At 43.7% G+C, this 18,160-nt stretch overlaps 1 protein-coding gene across 2 annotated transcripts in view; it reads left to right on the top strand.

Annotated features, from left to right (window-relative positions):
* TNS3 (tensin 3) overlaps positions 1-18,160 on the top strand; it is a 1,051,445-nt gene that overhangs the window by 500,472 nt on the left and 532,813 nt on the right. For both annotated transcript variants that reach the window (XM_030209265.1, XM_030209274.1), the window contains 4 exons: positions 1,241-1,301; positions 1,429-1,504; positions 16,363-16,492; positions 18,020-18,085. In XM_030209265.1, the coding sequence (XP_030065125.1) occupies positions 1,241-1,301; positions 1,429-1,504; positions 16,363-16,492; positions 18,020-18,085 (333 nt within the window). The remainder of the gene's footprint in view (positions 1-1,240; positions 1,302-1,428; positions 1,505-16,362; positions 16,493-18,019; positions 18,086-18,160) is intronic.

Here is an 18,160-nt window from a genome sequence, read left to right as displayed (position 1 = left end):
TTGTAAGTTTAAGTGCTTTGAAAATGAGCCCCATTGTGTCTGTAGAAGATTCATCATGGTTTTGCCTGGTTGGCCATGACATTGGTGATGCATCAGGCTTTGTAAATAAAATAAATATGAAATTAACATACACTCGATATGCTAGGCACAGTTGGAGTAACTCTGTACGAACCTGCTAGTAGGAATCAGCATTTGTGCAGATATTTGATAAAATGCATACAAAAGTTGCAGTTCTATATCTGCTCCACCTATTCTCTGCACCCAGGAACACCAATGTGTCTATTGTTTGAAAGCAGGCGCTGTTTTTTTTTCGTAGCAACTTCATTCAAGCTTTTATATGCCGATGTAATGTTCTACATGCTCACACTATTTAAAGGGCCAGATTCTGTAAATGGTGCCAAAAATTTGGCGTTCATAAAAATGTAGTGCTCAACACTATTCTGTATGGAGTGCTTCGGGATGAGCACTCTTTATAGAATGGTGTTGAGTGCTTTGGGCACAGGGATTTATGCCATCTAAAACTTGGTGTAAATCCTGGTATGCAAATTGGGTGCTCATCTTTTGTGAATGCCCTGCCCCACCCATGCCCCTCTCATGGCCTTGCTCACTTTTGAGTTAGATTTGATACAATTTAGGTGCCTTTTGTATAGCACATAGATTGTCATCCAAATCATAATTAGTGCCAATTAAGTGCTTGTGAGCGCCAACAATGAAATCATTGGAGCCTATTAACTAATTATTTGGGGCACTGATCTGGGATTTGTTTCCAAAGTTGGGAAATCTTTATAGAATGTTGGAGAAAATGGGTAATTTTAAAAACCATTTACACACATGGACCTGAGGATTATGTATAGTCCTAGATTATTAAAACAAAATTGCCTAGAGTGTATGTGAGCAATTTGAAGTAAGCATTCATTTAATGCCCTTTTTTCAAATACTTTTACCTGTCATGAGCAGAGGTATTTCAGGGGCAAGCCTGGGTCTGGGTTTGTACTTTGGAATTTCAAATTTTGTAACAGCGAATGTAAATGTCCACTTGTAATTTCAGTGAGACAGTTTTCAAAGGGAAAGTATGCGTGTGCTGTTCCTTTGAAAATCAGTGCCACTTCTGCACATACTTGTGCAAGTTAGGAGACTCTTCCCCCTACTGCCTTCCTCATCTGCCAGTTATATCTTGTTCACTTTAAAAAATGTCCTTTGCTGCAAGCCATTCCTAAATGTTCTACCTTTCTTCCTGCAGTGTGCCGGCTCTTTGTGAAGATCTACCAAGCCATGCAACCCCTCTATACATCAGGAATCTAGTGAGTCTAAAAAATATTTCCCTAGATGTTTGTGGCTCTAGTATATTTACAGCTGCTGTACCAAGAAACATTTGTCTTTCCCACTGAATGAAATGCAACATTCTTTTTTTTTTTTTTTTAACTTTAGCAATGTGGGATCTGAAAACCTAAGCAAGATATGCATTGGAGTAGAGCCAGCTCAGCTGTTGAAGGGAGACATCATGGTAAGTCCCATATCAAGGTTTGTTTTCACACTATTCACTTCCTAGCTGTACAGTGGGAATACAGTTTGCTTTTAGCATTGTAGTTGAATACAGTAGTGGTAATTTGCAACAGATTGTGCTGGGATGATGTGTGCTAAGGGATGAATTCTATATATGGCACCAAAAAAGAGCTATTCTATAAGCTGTGCTTAAAGTTAGGTGCAGTGTATAGAATAGCATTTACGCCCCCAGGAATTGCGCCTAACTTTAGGTGCAGCTAATTGCACCAGCTGAAATCTGGTGCAAGTGTACATGCCAACCAAACAGAGAGGGTAAACAGCATACATAGAAAATACACAGAAACAAAGCAGCACTGGGCTTTCAAGACTGAGACAGCACTATCAATAAATACTCCTGTTGTCTCAGTCTTGAAGGCCCAGTGTTGCTTTTTTTCTGTGCAAGTGTACATGCCTACATTTGGCGTCTATCCCCGTTATACTATAACACGTGTTAATTTTAGGAATGCCCCCCATTACTCCCATGACCCTCCCATTTCTGCACCCCATTTTTCAGATGGTGCGTGAATTGTAGGTGTGGATCCTGTGCCTAAATTTATGCATGTAGATGCCAATTAAATATTAGTGCCAATAATCGCTTGTTAAAAAGCCAATTATTGGTGGTAATTAGCTTGTTATTCAATTAAATAGCACGCACACAATTTTTAGCGACTTTTATAGAATTAGGGGGTAAATGCAAATTCTGTATTAGCAATTACACATGCAATTGCCATTATAAAATAGTAGCATAAGTCTGAGGGCGGGGCGGTGGGGGCGGTCCGCCCCGGGTTCACGCTGCTGGAGGGGTGCAGGGAGCAGCCGCATGGCTGTCGGCTCCACTGGTTCCCTGTTACTTCCTGTTCCGGGGCAGAGGGAGCAGGGAACCAGCAGTTGACAGCCATGCGGCTGCTCCCAGCAGGTAAGAATGCACTGGGGGGGGGGGGGGGGGGTTTGAGTGATACGCCAGGGGTTGTGGTGGTAATGGTGATGCATGGTGGGGAGGACGTGCTGCACTCGGGGAGGGGGGGGGTGTACAGCGTCGATCCACCCCGGGTGGCAGCCGACCAAGGATCGCCACTGCCACCGTTATATACCTAACTTTATGCACGATCATGAAACACTAGCTCAGTGGCTGGTGTAAATGCTCACGCCTAATTGCTTTCAGGTACTTAGGTGCTAGTATTCTGTAAGATGTGACTATAAATGCTAGTCACGCTGCTGACCCTCCCATGCCCCTCCTAGGTCCATTCCCCTTGCAATTGCATACTATGGATTTTGCACACTCAGTTTCCACATTTGATTGCACAACTAAGAGCAATTATGCGCGTACCTGCAAATTAGTGCCAACTAGCATCTGTTAATGCCAGTTATTGGTTCTTAATGCCAATTAGTGTCCAATTTCACAATTAAGGGAAAGGGAAATGGGACTTGATATACTGCCTTTCTGTGATATTTTGCAACTACATTCAAAGCGGTTTACATATATACAGGTACTTATTTTGTACCTGGGGCAATGGAGGGTTAAGTGACTTGCCCACAGTCACAAGGAGCTGCAGTGGGAATCGAACCCAGTTCCCCAGGATCAAAGTCAGCTTCACTAACCACTAGGCTACTCCTCCACTACCCTCCTCCTCCTTATGTAACTGGTACTGTTCTGTAACTTGTGCATACAACTTTGTGCACTAACCCCCAAATTCTGTATATGGCACTCCAAATCGTGCATGCACCCAATTTGCACGCACAATTTGAGTAGCAAGCCAATTAGGGCCAATAATTGAGGGCTATCAATCAATTATTAGCATCAATTGTCAACAATGCGAGTGTAAATCTTGTAGTGTGCAACTAAAAGGGGGTGTGGCCATGGGAGGAGCATGGGCAGGCCAGGGGTATTCACTAAAGATGCTCTCAGTATTATAGAATTCAGGGGATTTGGGCCTAATTTACAGGCGAGTATTTACATCAGGTTTCAGTTGGTGTAAATCCTCGCACCCAAAGCTGGGCACAGATTCTGGTACTACGTGCTAGTCTGTAAACAGTACCCAGCTCAGAGCATTATTTAAAGAATATCACTCGGTGCTCATTATTTTTCAGCATCCAAATGTGGGTGCCATGTACAGAATCTAGTCCTAAGCGTCCTATTGTGCGTACGAGTTTATAAAATTAGGGGGAGCATACCTGCCCACCATAAGTGTACAAAACGCAGAGCACAATATTCAAAAACTGTCGAGCTCCTAAACATAGGCTTCTAAGTTAGGCTTCTAAATTTGTGCCAGTTTCAACTAAAGACTCATCTTAATGTAGGAGCTTATAAATTTAGGCTTGCCATTCATTTACCTAGATTTCTGAGCCTCATTAATGAGTCTAGTACTGAAAATCAGTGCTAAGTTCGTGCCCTAAATTCTGCACCTAAATTTAGGAGTTTAGTGAAGTTTTGAATATAAATTTAGGCACTCAGCTCTAATAAATGGTCAGGGCATAAATTCTTTGAATATTGGGCCTATAGTTTCTGTGGGTATTTTCTAAAATAATAGATTGACAGTGCTGAGTCCTTTGCAAGTCTACGTTTATAAGGGCTAGAAGTTATTTTTTTTTTTAATTTTATTTTATTGAATTTTATAATACATTTAGTCATATAACTTAAATGTCGGAAAAAAGGAAATAAAAAATAACATAATATTGCAAATCATGAAATAATCCAAGATACATTTAGACCACAATATACCAGGCAAGAAACAAGGAAAAAGAAAAAAGAAAATACAACAATAGTCTAAAGAGCGGTATCATGCAAATACCCACAGCCGAATATCAGCGTGTCAAACCTATTGAACATTCAAGGTTGAATTTCTCTACTTTCTCTAGAATCAATAAAGACCTTCATTTTGTGGGGATCAAGAAACATATATATTACAGAGTCAATAGATATAATGCAACGACATGGAAATTTTAAAACAAATAGAGCACCTAAAGCGGTAACTCTAGGTCTCAATCTCATAAATTCTCGTCTCCGCAATTGAGTTTCTTTATTTAAATCTGGATATATACGAACTTGTTCTCCAAGAAATTTCTCATTTAAATGTTTGAAATATAGTTTGAAAATATTGTTTCTATCAAGTTCTATCGCAAATGATATCAAAAGGGTTGTCCTCTCCGTCACAGTGTCCAGTGGATTCTCCAAAAGAGCTGTTAAATTTTCAAGGTGATTTTGGGCAGCCAGGGGATCCGATTTCTTAATCCCAGTTAAGTAATAGGCCTTATTGATAGGTGGAAAAGCCTCTGCTGGAATTTTAAGTATTTCCTGAAAATATCTACGCAGCATATCTATAGGTGAAGTCAAAGGGGCTTTAGGAAAATTTATAAGCCGTAAGTTATTTTTTCTCCCCTGGTTATCCAAGTATTCTATTTTTCTCTTCAATATGTCTCTATCTTTAGAAACCTCTCCTGAGAACGACTGCAGAACAGAGATTTCAGCCTTTAAATTGTTAACTTGATTATCTTGAACTTGAATTTTCTCCAATAAGTTCTGCTGAGATTGTTTTAAATCGGAAATTTCTTTAGTAAAGGAATTAGTTACCTTCATTAGTAGAGAATTCATTCCCTGAAGCACGTCCCATAGGGAGTCCAAAGTGACAACAGCCGGTTTTCTCAACTCCGAACCTTGAATAGTAGCTGTTCCCGCAAGCGTGGGGGTCGAGGTGGTATAATCCCTCCAACTTTCCGTTGTTCCTTCTGCCGGGACAAATATCGCCGAGGTACCTCCTGGGGACGCTTGGTTATTCTCCTCTCCGGGAGTCGAACGAGGCGTTCCTGCCTCGGAGAAAAAGCTACTTCCGGGTCGCGGAGGTGCTGTGTTTTCGAGCGGGCTCAACGAGACCGCTCCTTCGCTGTGACCCAGAGAAACATCCGCGGGTCGATCCGAGGTGGGTAGTTGCATGGTTTGTGGGAGAATACCGACTTGCTCCAGGGTTAGCTGCCGGGGAGCGGGAGTAGTTCCAGGTACCGAGGAGGACGTTCCCCTGGGCTTCCCCTTCCTCTTTCCCATAGCCTGGGATAGGAATAACTCGCCAGAGAGTTTCCCTGTGAAGTCGGAGCTCTCTCTCACGCTTCCGCTCTAATCCGCCATCTTGCCTGCGCTAGAAGTTATTTTTGACAAATTGAGTGCTAGCATATTTTCCGCTGTTGCTGGAAAGAGAAATCATGGAGGAGTGGTTAGGGTGGTGGACTTTGGTCCTGGGGAACTGAGTTCAATTCCCACTTCGGGCACAGGCAGTTCCTTGTGACTCTGGGCAAGTCACTTAATCCTCCATTGCCCATGTAAGTCGCATTGAGCCTGCCATGAGTGGGAAAGCGTGGGGTACAAATGTAACAAAAAAAAAGTAGTCAATTTTATGCAAATTTTAACAAACATTCCTCTTTTTTTTGGATCAGGGCTTTCTGTTTCTTTTCAGGACAAATTTAAGATGACAAACTAATTGCCTCCATGTTTTTTACATTGTAGCTGGGGTTACACAAGAAGCTTTGCTTCTAAAATGAATGTACTAAATTCTGATAACTGTGCCCATTTGTTGGAGTTCAATTAGAAGCTTTGCTTTCATAACCTAGCCAATTTTCCCTTTCATTGTGAAGCATTGTAGAACAGCTGAATTTTCTATCATGGAAAATCAAAGCAGTTTAAAACCCAGCTTTTCCACTAATGACTTGTCGACTTCTCAAAGATTCACACTGATTACCCATACAAAACGGTGGGCGAATGAAAGGGGCCAACAGAGGTAATTAATGTTATTTGCTGTTCCTAATCATATTATTTTGATGAATTATTTTCTTAGTCAGTCTGTACTTCATTTCCTGCAGAAGCGATTGTATATCTCCATAAACTGATTAAGTTTGCTGTGAATGTCTGCCAGCACCGGATTTGGAGAATATGTTTATAGGATCTATGCAAACTTCTTCTATTAGTCGGGTGGGGGGAGGGGGTCTTTCTTACAGCTGAAAGGAATCAGAACCATGAAGAACAAATAAGAAAAACATTGCAGGGCTATCTTCAGGAACACTTTTTATCTTTAAAATTCTCTCTTTTTTTTTCCAATTTTGCCTAAACCAACAAAATAATTATCACAGGCTGTGTAGGTTGTAATTGGTTACCTGCTTTTATGTAACTATACCGATCCTGAAAATGTGATCGCTGTACGTTTAAAGGAGTCAGACTGAGAGTCCATGAAACCCAGCATTGTGTAGCCAGTTTCCGTCTCTAGCAAATAACCAACACATCCCAAATAACAGATCCAGTATGGTATAAGTAGTTCCATATTCATCTCTTCTACTACTACTACTACTACTACTACTTATAATTTATATAGCGCTACTAAACGTACGCAGCGCTGTACACTTGAACATGAAGAGACAGTCCCTGCTCGACAGAGCTTACAATCTAATTAGGACAGACAAATAACCAACACATCCCAAATAACAGATCCAGTCTGGTATAAGTAGTTCCATATTCATCTCTTCTATTCATTCATTAATTTATAAACCTATCATATCCCTTTTCAGGCATCTCTACATTTAGCTAAAGAGCTACATTTCTCTCCCTTTCTTGTTTTTGTTGCCCTTCTTGGGACCTTTTCTCTTTCTGCTAAAACATTTTGAAAATGATACCACTAGAATTGTACACAATGCTCTAAGGTGGAACTGTGCAATAGATCTATACAGAGACCGTTTTATTCTCCATTCTTTTCCAAATAATTCCAAACGTTCTAGAACTGTTCGGTGTTCACTGAAGAAGGGCTGACGGTAGGACCCCAGGAGATAGACACAAATAAAAATGGAAGTGATGTAGACCTTAATGAATTTTAAGACTGTGTTCATCAGGAGTTATCTAAACTAAAAGTAGACAAAGTGATGGGGCCAGATGAGATACATCTGAGGGAAGTGAAGGAGCTAAAGAAGTTCTGGGTGCTCCCTTGTGTGACCTTTTCAGTACTGTCTAATATTTTCTTAGAGTTAGGAGGATTGGAGACAAACAGATATGTTTCTTTCACAAAACTGTAAGTGAGGTGGGGCTGGGAACCAGTGGTGTTCCTTGGTCAGCTGGCACCCAGGGTGTTTCGCTGCTGCGCACCTCCTCCCCCCCCCCCCCCACAATACAGTGTGCCCCCCCCCCCCCGGGTGCAGAGCTGTCATCCCCCAGCGCTTCAACTCAAACCCCTCCCCCCTCAGGTGCATTGCTCTTACCTCCTGGCGTGTTGGGAGCAGCCATGCGGCTGTTGGCTCTGCTGGTTCCCTGCTCCCTCTGCCTTGGAACAGGAAGTAACATCAGAGGGAGCAGGGAACCAGTGGAGCTGACAGCCGTGCAGCTGTTCCCTGTACCCCCTCTGCAGCCTACACCCAGGGTGGACCGCCCCCACTGCCCTGCCCTCAGTAGGCCACTGCTGGGAACTACAAGCTGGTTAGCCCAACCTCAATGGTGAGTAAATTAATAAAACCACTGCTTAAATAGAGGATAGTGCAATTTCTGGAATCCAATGGGTTACAGTGTTTGAGGCAGCATAGTTTTACCAAAGTAGGTTTTGTCAGATGAATCTGATCATTTTATTTGACTGGGTGATCAGAGATTTGGATGAGAAATAGTGTTAGATATGATGTACTTAGATTTCAGCAAGATGGATTCAAGTAAGTGCTTTGTAAATAAATTGAGGCCCTAATCGTGACTGACTGGTCTTAGAACTTACTGAGTGGAAGGTGACAAAATATGGTGGTAAGTGGTGTTTGCACTAATATGAGGACATTACTAGTGGGCCACAGGGATTGGTCTTTGGTCCAGTACTTTGCAACATTTTTGTAAACAACATCACAGAAAGTCTGTTGGTAAAATTTTGCTTGGTAAAATATGCCAGGTCTTACTTTTGGGCTGCAAAAACCTAAGGAAGTGGAGCTATATAGGTGGTGAATTTCTGTGCATGAAAGAAGAGCAGGACTTGGAGATTGTCACATCTGATGATTTTAAGATGTCTGAACAAAGTAGTTTTAAGTTTATTGGGGCTTATACCCCACCCATCAAATATTATCTGAGCGGCTTACAATAAAATAACATAAGGAAAGGGAGTGTGTTGACAACAAACTGTGAGCACATGGGGGAGAAATACAATAACTATGATAGAAAAGCTGAGAAGGGAAAGTATGGAAGGAAGGGGATTTAGTGGTTTCCAGGACGACACCCAGTCTACGGTGCATGAAAAGGGTTTAGTTGGCTTCAATCATAGGCATCATGGAATAAGAAATCAGTTTTAAATTTAGATAAGGAAGATGAGAGACCAGTACATAAGTCCATTGCAAAAACCAGAAGGATGTTTGGATGAATAGGGAGAGGAATAGCCAGTAAGAAAAAGGAGTTGATATAGTGCCTCTGTATAAGTCTCTGGTGAGATCTCATTTGGCATACTATGAGCAGTTCTGGAGACTGCATCTTTAAAAAGATATAAAAAGGATGGAATCAGTCCAGAGAGTGACTACTAAAATGATCAGTGGTCTTCATCATAAAGCCTATGGGGATAGACCTAAATATTTGTAGGAAATATATGATAAAGATATTTAAATAACTCGAACAGAGCTGGCTTGAAGAGATAGTAGCGCCCTGAGCTAACTTACTTTGACAGTTCCTTCCCCCTCCCAACATCACTTCCGGTGTCCCCACCTCCACAGGTTCACCTCTCCCTCCCTTGAACTGGCATTTCTCCCACCCACCCCCACTGGGTCTAGTCTCTCTTTCCCCCTTCCCTGCAGGTTCGGCACTGTTCCCTCACCTCCCTCACTCCCCCACAGGCCTGTAAAGTTTACATCAGTCACCAGTAGCAGCAGCAGCAGCAACAGCAGTTTCATGACAGGCTGCCTTCAGCCAGCCTCTGGTTCTTCCCTCTGCCACATCCTGCCCACAAAGAATTAGATCAGAGGAGGAAGGATGTGGCAGAGAGAAGACCCAAGGGCTGGCCAAAGGCAGTCTGTCATGGTGCTGCTGCTGCTCCCGCCATAAACCTACGTAAACTTTGCAGGACTATGTAAGGATGAGAGAAGCAAGGGAGCAGTGCCAGACCCATATAGAGGGGTGTGGGGTGAGACCAGATTGGAGGTGGAAGAGAACATAGTAACATACATAGTAACATAGTAGATGACGGTAGAAAAAGACCTGCACGGTCCATCCAGTCTGCCCAACAAGATAACTCATATTTGCTGCTTTTTGTTTATACCCTACTTTGAATTGTACCTGTGCTCTTCAGGGCACAGACCGTATAAGTCTGCCCAGCACTATCCCCGCCTCCCAACCACCAGCCCCTCCTCCCAACCACCGGCTCTGGCACAGACCGTATAAGTCTGCCCAGCACTATCCTCACCTCCCAACCACCAGCCCTGCCTCCCAACCACCGGCTCTGGCACAGACCGTACAAGTCTGTCCAGCACTATCCCCGCCTCCCAACCACCAGTCCCGCTTCCCACCACCGGCTCTGGCACAGACCATATAAGTCTGCCCAGCACTATCCCCGCCTCCCAACCACCAGCCCCGCTTCCCGATCTTGACTAAGCTCCTGAGGATCCATTCCTTCGGCACAGGATTCCTTTATGCTTATCCCACACATGTTTGAATTCCGTTACCGTTTTCATTTCCACCACCTCCCGTGGGAGGGCATTCCAAGCATCCACTACTCTCTCCGTGAAAAAATACTTCCTGACATTTTTCTTGAGTCTGCCCCCCTTCAATCTCATTTCATGTCCTCTTGGTCTACCGTCTTCCCATCTCCGGAAAAGGTTCGTTTGCAGATTAATACCTTTCAAATACTTGAACGTCTGTATCATATCACCCCTGTTTCTCCTTTCCTCCAGAGTATACAGTGGTGGAAATAAGTATTTGATCCCTTGCTGATTTTGTAAGTTTGCCCACTGACAAAGACATGAGCAGCCCATAATTGAAGGGTAGGTTATTAGTAACAGTGAGAGATAGCACATCACAAATTAAATCCGGAAAATCACATTGTGGAAAGTATATGAATTTATTTGCATTCTGCAGAGGGAAATAAGTATTTAATCCCTCTGGCAAACAAGACCTAATACTTGGTGGCAAAACCCTTGTTGGCAAGCACAGCGGTCAGACGTCTTCTGTAGTTGATGATGAGGTTTGCACACATGTCAGGAGGAATTTTGGTCCACTCCTCTTTGCAGATCATCTCTAAATCATTAAGAGTTCTGGGCTGTCGCTTGGCAACTCGCAGCTTCAGCTCCCTCCATAAGTTTTCAATGGGATTAAGGTCTGGTGACTGGCTAGGCCACTCCATGACCCTAATGTGCTTCTTCCTGAGCCACTCCTTTGTTGCCTTGGCTGTATGTTTTGGGTCATTGTCGTGCTGGAAGACCCAGCCACGACCCATTTTTAAGGCCCTGGCGGAGGGAAGGAGGTTGTCACTCAGAATTGTACGGTACATGGCCCCATCCATTCTCCCATTGATGCGGTGAAGTAGTCCTGTGCCCTTAGCAGAGAAACACCCCCAAAACATAACATTTCCACCTCCATGCTTGACAGTGGGGACGGTGTTCTTTGGGTCATAGGCAGCATTTCTCTTCCTCCAAACACGGCGAGTTGAGTTCATGCCAAAGAGCTCAATTTTTGTCTCATCTGACCACAGCACCTTCTCCCAATCACTCTCGGCATCATCCAGGTGTTCACTGGCAAACTTCAGACGGGCCGTCACATGTGCCTTCCGGAGCAGGGGGACCTTGCGGGCACTGCAGGATTGCAATCCGTTATGTCGTAATGTGTTACCAATGGTTTTCGTGGTGACAGTGGTCCCAGCTGCCTTGAGATCATTGACAAGTTCCCCCCTTGTAGTTGTAGGCTGATTTCTAACCTTCCTCATGATCAAGGATACCCCACGAGGTGAGATTTTGCGTGGAGCCCCAGATCTTTGTCGATTGACAGTCATTTTGTACTTCTTCCATTTTCTTACTATGGCACCAACAGTTGTCTCCTTCTCGCCCAGCGTCTTACTGATGGTTTTGTAGCCCATTCCAGCCTTGTGCAGGTGTATGATCTTGTCCCTGACATCCTTAGACAGCTCCTTGCTCTTGGCCATTTTGTAGAGGTTAGAGTCTGACTGATTCACTGAGTCTGTGGACAGGTGTCTTTCATACAGGTGACCATTGCCGACAGCTGTCTGTCATGCAGGTAACGAGTTGATTTGGAGCATCTACCTGGTCTGTAGGGGCCAGATCTCTTACTGGTTGGTGGGGGATCAAATACTTATTTCCCTCTGCAGAATGCAAATAAATTCATATACTTTCCACAATGTGATTTTCCGGATTTAATTTGTGATGTGCTATCTCTCACTGTTACCAATAACCTACCCTTCAATTATGGGCTGCTCATGTCTTTGTCAGTGGGCAAACTTACAAAATCAGCAAGGGATCAAATACTTATTTCCACCACTGTACATGTTTAGTTCAGCAAGTCTCTCCTCATACGTCTTGTAACGCAAATCCCATACCATTCTCGTAGCTTTTCTTTGCACCGCTTCAATTCTTTTTACATCCTTAACAAGATACGGCCTCCAAAACTGAACACAATACTCCAGGTGGGGCCTCACCAACGACTTATACAGGGGCATAAACATCCCCTTTCTTCTGCTGGTCACACCACTCTCTATATAGCCTAACAACCTTCTTGCTATGGCCACCGCCTTGTCACACTGTTTCGTCGCCTTCAAATCCTCAGATACTATCACCCCAAGATCCCTCTCTCCGCCCGTACCTATCAGACTCTCCCCGCCTAACAGATACGTCTCCCGTGGATGTCTATTCCCTAAGTGCATCACTTTGCATTTCTTGGCATTGAATTTTAAGTAACCAATATTCTATAGGGTTCTTTGTTAAAAAACCGGAGTCGGTTATTATATGTATCTCCACTAAAGACTCCAGAACTTATAAACAATCTTTTATTTTATTAATAAAATAAAAGATTGTTTATAAGTTCTGGAGTCTTTAGTGGAGATACATTGAATTTTAAGTGCCAAACCTTAGACCATTCTTCTAGCTTCCTCAGATCCTTTTTCATGTTTTCCACTCCCTCCCGGGTGTCCACTCTGTTACAGATCTTAGTATCATCCGCAAATAGGCAAACTTTACCTTCTAACCCTTCGGCAATGTCACTCACAAATATATTGAACAGAATCGGCCCCAGCACCGATCCCTGAGGCACTCCACTACTCACCTTTCCTTCCTCCGAACGAATTTCATTCACCACCACCCTCTGGCGTCTGTCCGTCAACCAGTTCCTAATCCAGTTCACCACTTCAGGTCCTATCTTCAGCCCCTCCAGTTTATTTAAGAGCCTCCTGTGGGGAACCGTGTCAAAAGCTTTGCTGAAATCTAAGTAGATTACGTTCATAGCTCGTCCCTGATTCAATTCTCCTGTCACCCAATCAAAGAACTCTATGAGATTCGTTTGACACGATTTCCCTTTCGTAAAAGCATGTTGTCTTGGATCTTGCAACTTATTGGCTTCCAGGAAATTCAGTATCCTTTCCTTCAGCATCGCTTCCATTACTTTTCCAATAACCGAAGTGAGGCTTACCGGCCTGTAGTTTCCAGCTTCTTCCCTATCACCACTTTTGTGAAGAGAGACCACCTCTGCCGTTCTCCAATCCCTCGGAACCTTTCCCGTCTGCAAGGATATATTAAACAAATCTTTAAGAGGACCCGCCAAAACCTCTCTGAGCTCTCTCAATATCCTGGGGTGGATCCCGTCCGGTCCCATGGCTTTGTCCACCTTTAGCTTTTCAAGTTGTTGATACACACTTTCTTCCGTGAACGGTACTCTATCCACTTCATTCTCAATTGTACTATTTCCAGTCCATTGCGGTCCTTCTCCAGGATTTTCCTCTGTGAAAACAGAACAAAAGTATCTATTTAGCAAATTTGCTTTTTCTTCATCATTTTCCACATAGCAGTTCGAAGTATCTTTTAGTCTCACAATTCCCTTTTTAGTCATTCTCCTTTCACTAATATACCTGAAGAAATTTTTGTCACCCCTCCTTACATTTCTAGTCATTTGTTCTTCTGCTTGCGCTTTTGCCAGTCGTATCTCTCTCTTGGCTTCTTTCATTTTCATCCGGTATTCCTCCATGTGTTCCTTTTCTTGAGTTTTTCTGTATTTCTGGAACGCCAACTCTTTAGCCTTTATTTTCTCAACCACTTGCTTGGAGAACCATATCGGTTTCCTTTTTCTCTTGCTTTTATTTACTTTCCTTACATAAAGGTTCGTGGCCCTATTTATAGCTTCTTTCAGCCTGGACCACTGTCCTTCTATTTCTCGTACTTCCTCCCAGCCCATCAGCTCCTTCCTCAGGTATTCCCCCATTTTACTAAAGTCAGCACGCTTGAAATCCAGGACTTTGAGTTTTGAGTGGCCGCTCTCCACTTTAGCTGTTATATCAAACCAAACCGTTTGATGGTCACTGCTGCCCAGGTGGGCACCCACTCGGATATTTGACACGCTATCCCCATTTGTGAGCACCAGATCCAGTGTCGCTCCCTCCCTCGTGGGTTCCATCACCATTTGTTTGAGCAAAACACTTTGGAAAGCATCCACGATCCCTCTACTTCTTTCCGATTCCGCAGATGGAACCTTCCAATCTACATCCGGCAGATTGAAATCTCCCAGCAACAGCACCTCTCTCTTGCTTCCCAACTTTTGAATATCTGCGATCAGGTCTTTATCTAATTCCTCCAATTGTGTCGGAAGTCTGTAGACAACACCCTAAAGGCTTAACCTTTAGGCCAGGTGAGGTCAGAAAATGGGTATTTTGGCGCTCTTAATCACCGGCACCCTGGGCCAGAGCCTCACCTGGTCCATTGGTTAAGCCGGACCTGAACTCGAAGTTGTAATTCCAAAAGAGGCATGCATCTCTCAGTTAAAAGGAATCTTTAAAATGAGGGGTCATAGGTGGATAGGCTTAGGAGTGATCTAAGAAAAGGGTGGTGGATTGGTGCAGCGGTCTCCCAGTAGAGGTGGTGGAGACAAGGAGAGTATATCGTAATTCAAGAAAGCAGCGGAGAGGCACAGAGGATGTCTTGAGGGCAAAAAAAGGAATAGTAATGTTTATGAATTGGTGTGGATGGACTGGCACAATTGGCCATGTGGTTTACTTCTGCTATTATTTTTTATGTATCTGTGTTCTGAATTACTACATAAGAATAAATAGTGCAGGGACTCCCTACATTTCTCCTCAAGCCTGAAGATTTTAGGAGAGCAGCATATGACAAGATTTATCACGAGACTTGGGTATGGCAGCAGGAGATGATGTGTTTAAGTGCTTCTCTGACTTCCAGTTGATTGAGTAATTTAGGGGGTATTTATTAAAGTGTAGTAAAAATCAGGCTTTTACCACACCAATAATATTCCACAGGAGTGATTAACCTTAGGTAGCTCACTACTGCAGATTGGTCACTCTATGATATATTAACATCACTGCTTGTAATCAACCTCACCAGCAGCGTTCTTCACATTGCCCGGGAGCGTCGGTCTGCTGCTTCAAGGGATCAGCCAAACTACTGATGTCCCCACCACAACCCCACCAATCCATTTCCCCATCCCAGAACCCCCAATCACCAAATGCCCCTCCCCCTATAGGCCCCCCTGGGCCTATCTCCCCAAAACCTTTGGGTCTATTGGGGTTGAGGCAGCAGTGATCCCCAGTTGCTTTTGCTTCTCACCGGCACCGGCAACTGTATTAAACTTGAGTAGATTGTTGTCATGCTCTACCTCTGTTCCAATTCTGTGGGGGTTGGTGATCCCTGCTTGGACTGTGCTTGGGCAGAATTTACATCAGAGGGTGATGATAAAAGTAAAGGAGGGTGATATCCAGAACAAGAATAAAATAGGTAGGGACAACCTTGCAGATTTGGTGGACCAAACCATTCTTATCTGCCGGTATCTATTGTAATTATATATTGCCTCTGCGTGTATTTATGATGCATATGAGCAGTGGCGTTCCTAGCCTGGATGGCACCCGGGGCGGATCGCCGATGCGCCCCCCCCCTCGGGTCCACGCCGCTGGGGGGGGGCCGCGGCGCGCGCCTGTCTGCTCCGAAAAGTTCGCTAACTTCGCTCGTTCACTGCAGCTCCCTCTGCCCTGGAACAGTAAGTAACCTGTTCGGGGGCAGAGGGAGCTGCAGCGAACGAGCGAAGATAGCGAACTCGGAGCCAGGCGCGCGCCGCGGCACCCCCCAGCGGCGTGCACCCGGGGCGGACAGCCCCCCCCCCCCCCCCCCCCCCCTTGGTATGCCACTGCATATGAGAAGAGTTTAATACCTTCCTTAGGGAGGTTACCGTCATTTCTTCTTTGAAAGAAGCAGTAGTGAAGCCTCTATTGAAAAAAAAGTTTGCTTAGAAGGGACTTGCAAAGTTATCATGCAGTGTTAAACTTTTCTTTCTAAAGTAGTAAAGAAAGCGGTTGCTGTCCAAATGGCAAGATTCTTTTTTAGAAGAGATTTTTAAAAATGAGTAATTAGTGTAGTCCAGATATTAGTCAGACCTAACCTTGCTCTCCTAGGTGCTGGGTTTACTTGTGACCTAGATTGTCCACTGTTGGAAACAGGATACTGGGCTTGATGGACCTTCGGGTTGTCTAAGTATGGCAACACTTAAATTCTTACGTACTTGGTTAAAACAGTTATCCTATCTGTGTTGAGAGAAATACCATGATTGTTAGCTCTTTATAAGTAGTAGAACAGCTCAGATCATAATACATTTACTTGGTAAAATGTTTCTTCTGTTTTCACCTGCAGCTGAAGTGTTACAACAAAAAGTACAGATCGGCAACCCGGGATGATGTTTTTCGCCTCCAGTTTCACACAGGTGCTGTGCATGGCCACAGTCTGGTGTTTAGCAAAGAGGACTTGGACAGTGCCAACAAAGGTATTTTATGTGTCCCTGAATGTTCATGGTTCAAGTCTTATACTTTTCCGTTCCCAACTTATCAAGCTCAGCAACATTAGTTATCACTTTTAGACTTGGGGAAAGAAAAAAGGAAAGGGGATAGGATTTGATATACCGTCTTTCTGTGGTTATAATCAAATTGATTTACACAAATACAGTATGTTATGATCAGGCTCCTGACCTTGCCTTGCAGCCTCACCCCCTCTTCCCCCTTTGCATTCCCGTCCCTTTCCCTTCCCCCCTCTCCATCTTTTCTGCACCCTGTAAACTAGGAAAAGACACCAACACCTGGTTCTTCCAAAAAGATGTAAATTTATTAACAATGGCTGCAGCACAGTTACAATGTGATTATTCTAACATCAACTCAACTAAGCATAAATGTCTACAACTCTTTAATTTCTAACAATTGTAACTGACTGGCAATGGGAGGTAACCCTTATGTTAAAACATATCCTGTTGGCAATATGAGGCGCCATTTCCACTTTGAGATCATGACTACCATGTGTTCAATAACTATGAACCTGCTTCATACAGGTTTCACCATTAAAGCAGGTTACCTTCCTTTGCACCTCTCTTTGCCTGGGCTACTGTGGTAGCTCACCTTGTTCCTTCATTGCTTGCAACCTACACACCCTCCCGAGTGTCCAAGTTGGAATGGGGGTTCTTGGTGACTTCTGCTAATCACTCCAGTTGTGACTGAGCAATCAGGCCCCCCCTCCATATAATATGGGTGGCCACTCTCGTATTGTTCTGACAGCAAGTGCTTCCACTCTAGAGGTCATCTTTGAGTTTACATGGTAGTCAGTGGCCCCCTCTCCATCCTTGTGTCCTTTGATTACCTCCCTCCAGTCCGCTGTGCTGCGACAGGCCTCAGCCTGTTCCAGCTATTCTTGTTGCCTCCACCACCTGAAAATTCTGGCATTGGCATTCCTTGCCCTATTTTTAAACCCTGTCCTAATACTTCTGATTTGCCCACTATCCCTCTCCTTGATTGGTTCTTTTCATTCACCTGACCCAATTCTTACCCATTCCAATTTACGTCATCTCTCCCCTCTTTTCGCTCACCCATTCCTTGCCCATTTTTGGTTTCCCTTGCTTTACCTCGCCTTCCTTACCCATTCCGTCTCTGCACTATCACCCTATTTGTGTGAGCCCTTTTGATCTTCTTGAGCTCCCTACTGTATTATATACAGATACTTATCTTATGCCTGGGGCAGTGGAAGGTTAAGTAGTTTATTTTGTCTTATCTTGGAAAACTAAGGTTTCTAAAACACTTCCAGGAATGTATTTGATTAACGTTTAGAACTGGGCTACAAACCAAGCTGTGATTTAAAGTTCTTGATGTGTGTCTTTATCAGTGAAAATGAAACACTTTAATTTGCAAATAGAGTTGATAGAATCAAAATGGAAGAAAGAGTGAGCTTAAATTGTATTCATTCTTTGTAAGAATCTGGCTACTGTTTCCTGGGAAATAAAGTTAAATGAAGTGTCTTGTTGTAATTTCAGATGACCGTTTCCTCAGTTTTGTGAAAGTTGAATTGGTTTTCTCAGCCAGTCCAGAAAGAATTCAAGGTGAGCATTTTATATTTAATTTAGAAATGTAGCCGTGTGGAGGATAATTTTGCCTAAGCCATCAGTACATAGACA

The sequence above is a fragment of the Microcaecilia unicolor genome, chromosome 1, assembly GCF_901765095.1.
Source record: "Microcaecilia unicolor chromosome 1, aMicUni1.1, whole genome shotgun sequence".
Taxonomy (NCBI): Eukaryota; Metazoa; Chordata; class Amphibia; order Gymnophiona; family Siphonopidae; genus Microcaecilia; species Microcaecilia unicolor.
Note: the sequence above shows the minus strand (reverse complement) of the source record. Positions and strands in the feature narration are given on the sequence as shown.